Below are 13,624 nucleotides of genomic sequence, written 5' to 3'. Positions count from 1 at the left end.
GGAGTCATTTCTTAAAAAGACGCTTGTCTCGTCTTGAACGACAACAGCATGACCTTCCTTTAGGAGATGCTCAGATTGTGACAGTGAACCAGTCCGTGTTCGCTGGCGTGCATAATGTACGACTTACATGAGCATGGAGACGCAACGCAATCATCGCAAACCAACAACAAAGTCATATTAGCTTAGATTGTTTGTGATATTATTTTCTGGCAACACGCTGTGACCTCATGATCTGTTTGGTGCTTCTATTTAATAAAGTGGAAGCTAGTTGTAATACACATGGAAACCAATTATCATTTTTATTATTTACTTTTAAAAATGTTCTTTATAATAATCATTTTCAATTATTAATTATCATTATTTTCCAGATGTCTTTCATGTTTATTTTTATTCTAATTCTATTTGTTTTGCTGTTTCTGTTTTTTATGAATGAAAAACTATATGATGCAGGTGGACATTGGGGGAAAGGGTGATCTTGTTTTTGGGGATTTTTGTTATGCCTTAAAAATATATGATATGTATAATATGCGATAAAACTTAAAACGGGGAAAGAAGATACGAGACATACAAATATGAAATATGAATAAATAATATGAAATCCAGGTCATTAAACACTTATTAAACTGCTCCTCAAATGTGAAGAATGCTCTTGAATGATTAAGTGAAATGTAATTCAGTTTAAAAAACATCATAGAAAGATGAAAATAACTCAATTATATGATGAGTACCAGTATCCTTGACAGCTGAAAGCCTTTGGTGTGGAATAAGATTATTTGTAATTTAGGTGTGAGAGGTTTCAATAGATTATTTTCTTACTATATTTGAGTGGATAATTGTAAGCGTGTGTCTTTAATAGATAACTGAATATGGAACAGTAAAGGTAGCTGCTTGAGCTCAATCTGACTAAAATCAAAGACTAAAAAGGGCATAAAGTTTCATAGTTTAACTGGGCGTGTAATCATTGCGTAAATCTGTCTGTTAGATTCTGAAATGAGTAGCTAATGTAGATGTTGTATGTCGAGGATGTGTTAATGCTTTTGGCAGAATCTCATTCATTTACTTGAGCCAATTTATACTTGGAAGTAAATTATTGTTTATTGTGAACCAGAAATGGGCAAAAGATAACTAAATCATGGAGTCTTTGTTGTCTTTATACAGTATTTGAAAAGGCTCATTTAAAAAATGACTAGTATTTTTATACTAAATCAGAGCTTTTAAAAGGACATTATAACAACAACTTCAACAAAGATTCCATTGAAATACTTAAAATGACATTTAGAAAAATAAATAAATAAATAGTTTTACTAATATAATTATTTATAAATATATCGTTGTGTATAATTTATTTTGGTATTAAATCACTGACTCTATGTGTCAGGTTTGTATTTTATAACTGGGATCCAATGTCTCTTGTGACTTTTAAGGTCACGAATCTCATTGAAACCCTTTAACCCCACAAAAAGTAAACTTATATCTTATAGTAGTAATTCCAAGTCCTCTCTACTGTTCTGTCTTCAATAGAGGGAGTTCTTTACTTACTTTAAACTTCTTAGTTTGTTTATTTTAGCATGTTTCAAACTTACTTTACTAACACTTTTGTGTCTTTGTGTCTCAGTGTGGACTCAAAATATTGGACCGTCGACTGAACAATTACGACAATGTAAATTCAAGCGGCCTGACAGGAAGTGGAGCTCTGAGCTCTGGTGAAGTGACAAACGCAGCTGAACTCAGGTAATCCTGGATTTATTTGTGTGTCTTGCACAACACGGGAAAGTTGGCAGCGTGTTTACTTGCACAAGATTGTGCGTTTTTTACCCACAAACACATGATGTTTTCCTACGAGTTCCCCTTTAACACGACAGCCTGTCGATCAGGACCGTCTGCTAACTATCCCATGGTTTTGGATAACGACCTCGTCCGGGCCTGACACACGAGAACCTCGGAGTGTGATATAATAAGCAAACTGGACAAAGAGCTGCAGAGTTGACTGAAACAGAGAAGTTCCTTTTCAAAGCAGCAGAGAATAGATTTGTCTAGTAAGGGTCAGAATCTTAGCGGTGGGCAAATCTGTGTTTGACAAATTCACCAACTCCCTGCTGCTGTTTTTCTTCTTCCGTAACAAACTCACAATATAAAAAAAATGAGAAAAGTAGTTTCCATTTTACGCAGAACAAGAAGTCGATTCTGTTCATTTGTGGTCCGATTCTATTGAGTTGTGAAATTCCTAATTCACCTTTAGGATTATTTTCCCAAAATAAAAATAGATCATCCGTGTTACTCTGAATTCATCACTTCATCTCTGATCACGCCACTTGGTTTGAAAGCGTCTGGAAGCCTGTAAATATCCCTGATATTCTCTTCTCTGGCGTGTCGCGACGGAAAGCCGCTGGTTTAGAACCAAAGATGGCAGATAGTGTCACCCTTCTTTCACCGCCGTCCTTTCACGCTCCCTTCTTTAGCGACTCTTATCAGCCAACACGCGGCGCTACACAACCCCTCGCATCCGTGTTAAGCTCCGAGACTTTGATTTGTTTTGCATTAAAAGATGAATGAAGTGAGAGAAAAGAAAGGGGGGATGGTGGTAGAAAGTGAGGAGCCTGGTGATGTTTTCCATATTGACAACAATTCATGAGACTGTTTTCTTGAGAGAGGCGAAGTGGGATGAAATCTTTACGTCAAGTGTGTATGATAAATGACCATCTTTCTTGCTGCTCGTCTAGAACAGTCTGGGCCTTCCCGAGGCACCCCCCCGATCCCTGCACCCACCCCCACATTTCTTCCAGACTGGAATGTCTATATTTAGAGTTCTTCTTTCCTCTGTTATGGCTGTTGGATCATTAGCCTCGTTTAACCCTTCTTTACCTCCAGCTTTCTGATTGGCTGAGGGCATGCCCCTCAGGACTAACCCACACCTTCCCCCCCTTCAAACTTCAACCATGTCGTCCCAGTTTCCCCTCCTCCCCCTCTTACATACGGAAGATGGGGGGCCTGAATGAATGGTCACGAAGACTAAAGTGGATGAGCCCAAAGGGAGCAGCTAGTGGCAGAATGAGTGTTTGTGCTGGAAATGAAGGACAAAATGAGACGATGATGATGATGATGATGATGATGATAATGATGAGCGGCTATTTTAGGAGCCGTTTCTGGCTGGCGGGGCTTCATTGGCAGCTCTCTTTCCATTTATCTCATTTGGTTTTTTGGGCAAAATAGGGTCGTGCTAAAGCACATTGTGATATGTTGGACGGTGACCAGATGACCTTTCCCATGACACCTCTGAACCCCAAAGCCTCCACTTGTGTAGCTAAAAATATCCAAACCAAACAGGCTGCTAATGAACGCTAACAAGCGGATTGAAGACATTTCTAATCACGCAACAATGTTGGTTGCACAATCGTTGACGAAACACATTTTTACCTCATGTTGTCATCGAAAGTTTGATGATCATTTTAATAATATATAATTTTTATTGACTGTGTGTCACCTGTTGAAACTAAGGACTTTTATTTATTCTTGTCAAACTATTTAACCTGAGGTAATTTGTTTTTGCAGTAAAATAGACAAAAATGTAATGAAGATGATGATAACATATCATATAATAATGTTAAATGGTTAAATTTAACATTAACAACACTAAAACTTTTAAATACATTTATATATTTTTAATATATTATATAAGCATTATTGAATTGAATTATTATGAGGGAACAATTAGATTCAAAAATGTATATATTAAACGATTTAAATTGTTTTTATTAAATAATTGAATTAATTAACACAGAGGTTGATATTCTGATTACAATAATGAAAACAATTTAATCTAAATTCAATATTTTTTAATGCAAGCCTTTTGAACTGGAACTTGAATATAAAATGTTGGTACATTTTCAATATTTAAAATGTTAAATCCAACTATTCAATATTCTGATGGAACTGATATATTTCATGTATTCAACCACAGTCATCAGCTTCTTCATTGAAATGTGTTTTATTTTCCCATTTTACACCTAAAGAAAACTACAATGAGTATAATAGTTTATCATTTAATTTGAGAAAAATAATACTTAATTCCGTAGTTGGACAAAAAATAAATGAAATAAATGAATAACAATAATTATTAATTTGATTTCAAAAGCAAGTATTTTAAAAACAATCGTGCAACTGACGTTTTTACGTGGTGCGATACAGGAAATCTATTGGAGCAATTGTAGAGTTGAAAATAAATTCGATTGAGTGTAAATTTAACATATTGCACGACACTCTTCACTCATTTCTCAAGATGTTTGTAACAAACTGTATCATCTGTAAAAGTTATCAATGTTGTGAAGCACTGGAGGATTGAATGAAATTAACCTCTGGTATTTTGATCATAAAGTAAGCTGCACACATGTCAGGTAATTTAACTTAAATATCTTCGTTCAATTAACACATTTGTCATGGACACCAGACAGTTCTGGGCCAGCTAACATCTGCTGAAAGGGGATTTACTTCTTATTTTACATCCTGGCATGGAGTTCGCTCTCGTCCTCTCATCTCTGCGGCGGAGCGCTGATAAACAACTTGGGTCTGCCAAGTTTTCAGAGTTTGTTGATTACTGTTGGACTTGATTTAGGACGTACGGGGCTAATCCACGTTGATGCAATCTGTCAGTCAAACCATCACGACTCAGGAGGACTGATGTCAACACTGAAGTTGGCCTAATTATTCAGCGTGATGGACTATAACAAAGACCCTCTGAGCCGCTTCCATGTTATACGTTTCAGGATGTCGTGATGATTTGTGTTTTTCCTACCGGTGTGGATCGGCCGGTGAGACTCCAGGGATTCTTCCGTCTGGAACTGGGCGCCGCACTGGTCGCATACGATGGCCTTCTCACCAGCTGCACGACAAAAATAAGCAGAAAGATCATTTAATACACGCATCAGCCTTTAGCACAAGCACATGTTGACTGAACATGACGACGATCACACAACAAATGCTGTCTCATGAGAACCATTAAGTCATTTCAAAGAGAAGAAGTTGTTGCCTTGTCTCTTGAGTTAATCACAATAAAAGCCATCAGTGTTCATCACATTTGAGTCTTACAAATATATCCCATAATAGTCTGGAATTTAACTTTTTCTTCATAAGTCATTTAGCAAAAGTGTAAACTAATATTGGGATTTATTTGATTAGTATTCTTTGAATGCGATTGTGTTTTAACCATTGTTAACATTTAATATTACGTTACAAAACCACAGCAACCAAGACAAGCCGCCACAGGGTCAAAGATGGTTCAAGTCGCAGGCAACGTCAAACAGTCTACTACCAACATCCTCTGACAGGAAATAAGTGTCTAAACAGGAAGTGATGTATTTTATCAAACCTGCTTAACTGCAAAACACCAACACTTTTTTGGATCAGGCACCTTCTACGTGATGACATTACTCATTGAAAACGCAAAATACGTATTAAAAGCTTTTTTTATCAGTTACCAGAAACTCCATTGAAACTAGACACTTAAAACATAAATATTTTAATTCGGACGATTTTCCGAAACAAATTTTTAAATGAAAAAATGAGGAATTGTTTCGATTTCTTGTAAGTTTAAAAAAAGGGCATGGGAAACAGTTCAGCCAACATGTATCTTAAATGTTTTAGTTGTGATACAAAGTGACATTATCTTGTGGAAGGTCGTAATGGTAAGACTGGCCGAAACAGTAGTGATGGTCTGATGAAGCTTCATGAAGCAGTGTCATGTTGTTTAGAGGTCAGTGGGGGGCGCCATCAGTTTAAAAAGGATGTGATGTTTCATTTGAACAGTTGTTCAAAACAAAGGAAAATAGTGCAGAGACCGCCATCTAGTGGACTCTGAAAATAATGACACTGATTCATGAAGCTTCATCAGATCAACAAGAAACAGTACTTAAACCGTAATCTCTGTAGGTCATGACATTGACAAGCTGTGGAATTGATATAGTTTATTCCTGTTAAATTTAACACACATGGCCTAAGGTATTACTAAATCACTATTTTAGTCATGGATTATGCAACATCAAGCGTGTAAGCCTGAAGTTGTACTCTCATGTATTACAACAATGAAGTCTAGGGAACGGAGGGTACTGTTGAAGGGCACATCCGATCAAGCCCAGGCGTGGAGTCTTTTATGACTTGGCAGCAAGTACAGTACATGGCACACACACCCCTCAAAGAGCACATCTGGATGGTGTGTGTTTTCCAGTGCAGGCACGGAGCGATCTCTCCCGGCCGTGGTTTTGTTCTTGGAACAGCCTTGTGGGTTACGACACCTCCACAGAGGAAAAAAAAAGGAGGAACACAAAGAAAACAGGAAGCCAATTCTTAGATGACAAAATAAAACAGACCGGGAGAGATGCTCGTGTGGTTTTGCAACCGCGGTGACATTAGGGAACGGCCTGTACTGTAATAAGCTCTTACCAAAAGCAGAAATGACAAGGAGTGTACATGACACGGTGTGCGTGCCAAAAGAATGCTTATGCAACCAGTTATGCAAAAAAAAAAAAAAGACGCTGCACAAGTGACCAGATCATGAGGACCGGCCCGTCCCGGATCGTACAAGATCTTCTTCAACAGAGCAAATGAAGCTTAAATAAGTCAGCGAGTGAGAGATGGTCTTTTTTTTCTCTCCCTCCTCCATATTCAACAGACATGATTTGCATCAGGAGCGTATGGTGCACTCGTGTCAAATGCACAGATGAGCATATGGCTGAATTAGCCGCCGCGATAGCAGCCACTTAACCTTTAGAGAGCAAGACATGTAGAGGAGATGTACAGCCAATCCCCCGCTAGACCTGCTGTTGTCCCTCATTTGCATTAATCAAACGGTCGCTTCGGTTCTTTTAAAAGTCCCTGGTTCATCATCGATGCAGTAACTGAGATGATGGTTTTTACTGCGGCTTTAATCGAGACCTCAGATTCACCCGCCGGCTGACGGATCTGAAGAAAATCATCCTCTAGATTCATCATGTTTGAATGAGACTTAACCTCTGTCAAGAATGCATTTAAACAGGGATCCAATTCTGTTTTCAAATAAATGTTGCCCAAATGTTGAAAATGTTGTTTTTTGATGTTCAAAAAAACAGAAAAATCGACCCTTTTTCGGGACCAAAAGTTGTTAAAAACTGTCAAAAATAAACGTCTCTAAAATTGGATAAATAATGTCTTAAAACCATAGTTTAATACTTGGCGAACCATGTGAACACAAACAGTTTTCTGAAGTCTAAAAAAACAGGAAAATTAGACCCTTTTTCGTGACCAAAAGTTGTAAATCTTTCAAAAATCAACATATCTGAAAATGGGAAATAATGTCTTTAAACCATAGTTTTAATGTTTGGTGAACCATGTGAACTTCAACTGTTTTCTGAAGACTAAATAAAACAGGAAAATTCAACCTATTTTTGTTACCAAAATGTGTAGGTTTTTTTTGCAACATACAGGACAACAACAAGATATAAATGATTAGTTGAGTTTGAGTTTTTAAAGCTAAAGTCTACATTTTGAAAAGAAGGTGTTATATTTGAATAACAAATTCAAGTGGTTTAGTACAGTTTGATGTGCATTTTGTTTTGAAAAAATATTTTATTTCCTCTGAAGTAACAATAGCCTGTGATTCCAGACCAGGGGTCACTCATGTGGTGCCTGATAACATATTTTTTCATGCAATAAACATCTTATTATGTATTTTTTTTGCATTTCCTTTGCTTTCAACTCATTGTAAATCTTTGAGTATATTAGAGAAATGTTGTTAATCATCCATCAAAATGTATAACCAACTGACGGTAACCATTCTAGTAGCTCCCAGTTGCAAACAAGTTGGTGACCCTTGCACTAGATATATCAAGATGGTTGTTTCAGTCATGTTACTCAATAAAATAAACATTTAAACAAGTGAAAAAGAGAAAACACAAACTATCCGGGTACATCTTGTTGCAAAAAACTGTCCAAAGCTCCTCCTTCATTGTTTTACAAGAATTTAACGTTTATAAATCGGTTATGCCATTTTATTTATTAATCTTTTACCGGAAGGTCGTTCCGTTTTTATAATTTAACCAGTCCTGGTTTAGAAGGTTTCAAGAATGTCGCAAGTTTGATTCCTGATCACTTCAGTTAGAGATGAAACAACTGGAACTATAAATTTTACTTTGATTATATATTTTGAATGTTTGTCAGATCCAATAATCCAAGAAAGTGTTACATAATAGCTCAGTAATAACAAATAAATCAAGAAGGGAAGTTAAAATGCAACACATGTTTCTGCAACCGTTTCATAGAGAGAGAATGGAATAGTATTTAGATCCCGAGACAAATTGATAAATGATTAATAATTCACTTATTACATTACCATTTGATTTCTTGAGGTAAGCTAATACGTTGCGTTTCGAGACCAAGCATTAAGTTAAAGTGTAGATTACCGAAATACATTTTTTTCTATTAAAAATATAGGTTCATCCTCTGGGAGAGTCAAACCTAAAGGGCACTTAAACACAAACCTCTTACACACCAGTCAGGGGGGAGGCTACGACGAGCTTGCTAAACGGACGGGGATAGGGTTTTAGTGCAGGGCATGGCCCCGCTTGTGGCACCATAACATAAATTGTGGGGGAACCCCCTGCGTGGTGCCTTGCTCCAAGGAGAATAAAGGTCAACACGGAGGCGAAAGGGGAGTAGACGTCGGAATCAAGAGCACACACACCGCCCGGCAGCCACCCGGGCGTACGCCCGTCACTCTAGTTAGCAGGCTAAGTGCTAACAGGGGGGCCCTCCCCTTAGAAACGCTGGCCATGAGCTATTTTCACTGCCAAATGAAAGCAGTAAATCTTTGAGGCCCCTTTGATCGCAGAAACTTGTTAGCTTAGAAGAGGATTGACGAGACAAATACTCCACATCAGCTGTTACTTTTGTCGCCGCCGCTACAATGGCACGTTAAGCTAGTTTAAGACACATCACACGTGGGATTGTTGTTTTCTTTTATTGAAAGATGGGTTGTGACAAAATCAACAGGAACTGGAATGTTGAAGTAGAAGTTGGATTAGATGTCACTTGACTAATATTATATTAATAATTAAACCAGTTTTTTTCATTATTCCAAAAAAAAGGTTTTACATCATTTTGCAGCCTTGACACTTTTAAAATCCAAAAAGAACACAAAAGGTTATCAGTGCGTAAACTGATTGTAAAATCAGATTTAGCATTTCGATTACGCAACTTGACTTGTGAGTCAGTGTGTGTGTGTGTGTGTGTGTGCGTGGCGATCAGGTGCCACTGAACGGGCTTCCCTTTTCACTTCCTCTTGTGAAATATTGCACAAGTGCTGCTGCAGCCGAGCGAGCCTCAGTTATTTCATAAACAGCCATAAAACGGGAACAAGCGAGAGGCTTCCCTGTCAGTCAAGCATACTTCCTATTAAATTGAAAAGATGCTGCTCAAGCATTTCTTCACCTGTAGTTTTTCCAAACTGGTTCTGAATTAGCTTCACTTAGTGAAGATTTCAAGGAGGTTTTTTTTGGAATTCTTGGAGGATTTCTGACGATTTCTTTGAGAGTTTATTGGATAAATGTGTCCATGTTGGCGAGGTGATCTTGTGAGGTCACCTCAGCTGTGCTTGTTTAAACAATTAAGATGTCATTTCGAACAGTAAATCCACAGACTTTTAAAATGTTTGTTTCACTTTAGACTGAAAATTGTGCAGGCAGACGAATCAGGGATTAGCTCATCACACTGTCCTCAATGACATGCTAAGTCTGTTTAGTCATTTCCCTAAATAATGTTTGGTCGCTGGAGTCTTATTAGCATGTCGAGACCAAAAGTAACTTCAATAATCTTTTGTGTGAATCGGGCTGATCCGGCAACGTGAGCCTGAGCTCCGAGTTTTAAAGTGTAAACATGGAGTTTTGACACTTGTTGTCCCAACCTACTTTCTCTTCTCAGGTAGACGCTAAAGTTTGCAACAGATGTACTCCCTTCAGGGGACTCGCTTCAAAGCAGAATCTTTCATCAAAGACAATCAGAGAATTAAACATTAGTGCTGGAGAGTCTGTCTTTGCTCATAGCGAGACACAAAAAGTAGGCCAGCCGTGATGCCGGTGCTAAACATCTGATGCCTCTGGATCCTTCCTGCAGTCAGGAAAACCTTTTTGCTTTCCTTTACAACTGCTGTTTGTTGATTCCATCACAGTTGACGACTGATTTAGCCGGAATGATGCTACAATATACAGACATAAAATAAGTTTTCTCTGTCTGGATTATTGATTGACAAGTGGATGTTTACCAATTTGATATGGATCAGTACAGACCAACTCACTCACACTTGTAAGTCTCTGCTGAGTTAGGGGTGTAATAGAGGGGGGTTCAGGTCTGGAACTGACCAAGAAAAAATAATTTACTTTCAACCATTGGCTCGTTAAATGTTAGAAGCATCAAGTGTAGCAGTGCATTGTGGGACAGACTGTGAGATTTTCAAAATTGTATCTTTCATCTGTGAATTAAACAGGGGGTCCCCAATGTTTTCTGCACCACAGACTGGCATCATGTCAAAATTAGATATAGATCGACCTTTAGATTAAAACAGTCAAAATAAAGTCTAAAATTCACTCATCTTCACTAGCTTACATGTTGTTGTATTTTTATTAAACTTGCATTCAGCCACAAGCTTGTTTTACTTAATTTATGCCATCTTTTTGTGAAAACATAACACATTGCAGACAGTAATAATCAACAATACAAATATTATTCTTTCTGTGCAGCCCGGTAACAAATGCCTCATTGACCGGTACTGGTCCCTGGACCAGGGGTTGGGCACCACATAAATAACCAGATATAGGATTGATGCATTGATGAGGGTTTGACATGTGTCTTGGGGGGTCATTTAGCAACCCCAAAACAATAGCAAATTATTACTAGAGTTTGTTTATTTTAGTGATCCGATTGTATGGAGTGTTTTATTATGCATATATTTTTCCAGATCCTAAATCCAGATGGAAGGAACTGAACACCACCCAAATTATTAGTTTATTTTCCTTTTAGAAACTTCTCATACGTCGTGACTTCATTTTTTATATAACAGATCACATTACCTCCTTGGCAGAGGCAATAAAGCTCAGTAAGTTTCTTGCTAACTTGCCATCAAACCAATGATTTCGTTTTTAAATTCTTCATCTGATCCGATTTCATGGTCGTGTTGCACATGTCACTTTCAACTGCACTGGGTTTCCAGTGAGAAATTAAATATCTTCCACAATTCTGTGACTGTGGCGGCGCATGAGGGCGTGTGCGAGGAGAGCAATTGGTCCGGAGGCAAAGTTTGATCTAAATATATGAGCCGACTCCTGTTATCCAAGTGGCTGCAAGCATGTAAACACTCGCTAGATTTGATTTGAGTCCCTAGATTATCATATGATGTGTCAATATCAGACGAGATTTCCATCTGGTTTAAAGGACGAGTTTGTCACATAATGAAATTATACTGCATCAAAGTTTGTTATGAGAAAGTCCCCGACTTGCATTCTATTGCACGACATGGTGCACGTTAGAAAAAGGACTTTTTTTTTTCTGAGGGATAACTGGGACATTTTAAAGGCTTGTTGCAATGTTTCTGTCAATAGTAGGCAAATATCAGAGCAGTCGAACAGACGAGACGCAATTACAGTGTGTTCCAGTGTGCGTGTGCGTGTGCGTGTGCGTGTGTGTGTGTGTGTGTGTGTGTGTGTGTGTGTGTGTGCGTGTGTGACAGAGGGAGGGAGCAGTCATCGACCAAAACACAAGCTGGCTGTTCGCAGAGTATACAGAAATGGCTTACGTAACCCACTGTCAGAAAATAAAAATAAATCCATAAACACTTTGCGAGACAAACAAGTCACACAATCACACGCACGTTATTTGAAGTCGCACTAATGAATGTTAACTTTCACTCGAGCGTGAATGGAAATCTTTCAGAAAAGTGTTTGTTTTTTTTTGTCCATAAATAAAAAAGCAAATAAAAATGGCAATAAAAAATGAGGACAAGGAAAAAAAAAACATTCCGTCTGGTCGATGCTGGATCGTGGCGACCACAGTGTGCTTTCAGAACAATGCGTACAGACAGTGAGTCCACTCTTGTCCTCGCTCTACCTTTATGGGAAACCATCCTGTACACGTCTATTTGCACTCTTATCAGCAGCACGGCAGCGTCGAGGCTGCCAGTTGGAGGGTACTGTCTGTACCCTGTAGCAGAGTAGGTGTGTACCTTTGGGCTCCCAGCACGTTTTTTCCAGGTTTAGAAATGCCTGAGCCGATGCCAGGGAGACACTTACACAAGAGCTGTTATAACAGCCAGGTAAGGGCACAGAGTTAAGTGTAAAAACCTCTTAACATTATCATTTTTTAAATCAAAAAAGAAAACATGAGCTTGAGCTGAATTCTAAATTCTTGTTTATTTTGGATACAAAAAAACTTGTGTTTATCAATCGTCATATACAAATAATAAAACATATTAGTTTGTGCTAAAATGACTCAATTGGTATGTTTAACTGGATGGAAATTATTTCGTGTCTACATAACAGGCTGGTGTTGCTTGTGCAACGTGTTAGAATCCCACTTCTGACAACATCTGTAACAACTTCCCCTTTACTGAGGGAAGGCTGTTACGTTTCAAAGGGAACTGTTGTGTTAGGAAACAAGACAAACAAACATGGAAATAATATGTAATATGATGGGATAACTTATGTTACATCTACTGCACAACAAACCAAGTTTCAGTTATGCCTGCCATCCTACTTGTGACGCCACTGTCTTGACCAACTCTTATTTTCCATTGACCCTTGTGTTAACTCGGGGTCAAGGTGACCCGGAAGCCCGAAAACAAAGGAAGAGGTCGTTCACCTTGACTCAGAGGCAACATAAAGGATACCACAAACTCAATTTCACATCATTTTTTTTGTTATATAACATAACATGAACCCTTGTAATAAATCAGCAGATTAAAAAATATTTATTTTTTGATTTAAATCAAATGTGTTTCTATGACTGAAACTCTAAATAAATGTTTAAGAATTTAGCAACTTCAAATGTCTCCTTCATAAAAAACTCATGAAATAAAGATGCTTTTTCTTTTGGGCCACCTTGACCCTAAGATAACACATAAAATCACCAGTGCACATATTCCGCATGCAAATGTTGGTCTGTCATGATCAATCAAAGCATCTCAAGTACACAATAATAGTCAGAAATACTGAGTCCACTACACATACTTTCATCGGATCATTTAAATAAAATAGACGTAAGCTTGTCTACTGATGCCGAGGTCGACTCTCCAGGTCACAAGTCTGAGACAACAGCAGGAACTCATCCAGAAATAATGACTTATTGTTGAACACATGGTTACTAATGCATGCACAAAGCTAACAATGAGTCCTGTGACATCTTATGTTTTAAAAAAACATTTCTCTTGGAATAATGGCGGCTGAGATGAAGATGAAAAGGGACAGGATGAGACAGCCGTGAGTCAGGTAAAGACCAGATCGGGGACAATCGGTGTCGAACACAGTGTTCCGCCGCTACTGTAATCATCCACAAAGTACACCATGACACTATGAAACACTTGTTCTCAGAACCGAGACGTACTCAAACAGCCGCA

At 38.1% G+C, this 13,624-nt stretch overlaps 1 protein-coding gene across 1 annotated transcript in view; it reads right to left on the bottom strand.

Annotated features, from left to right (window-relative positions):
• Window positions 1-13,624, bottom strand: part of zbtb16a (zinc finger and BTB domain containing 16a) — a 129,595-nt gene that overhangs the window by 47,447 nt on the left and 68,524 nt on the right. Inside the window, exon 4 of the mRNA XM_087807125.1 lies at window positions 4,790-4,876. Within this exon, the coding sequence (XP_087663251.1) occupies window positions 4,790-4,876 (87 nt within the window). The remainder of the gene's footprint in view (window positions 1-4,789; window positions 4,877-13,624) is intronic.

The sequence above is a fragment of the Callionymus lyra genome, chromosome 14 (genome assembly GCF_982586985.1).
Source record: "Callionymus lyra chromosome 14, fCalLyr1.hap1.1, whole genome shotgun sequence".
Classification (NCBI taxonomy): Eukaryota; Metazoa; Chordata; class Actinopteri; order Syngnathiformes; family Callionymidae; genus Callionymus; species Callionymus lyra.
This window is presented reverse-complemented; position numbering and strand designations above follow the sequence as displayed.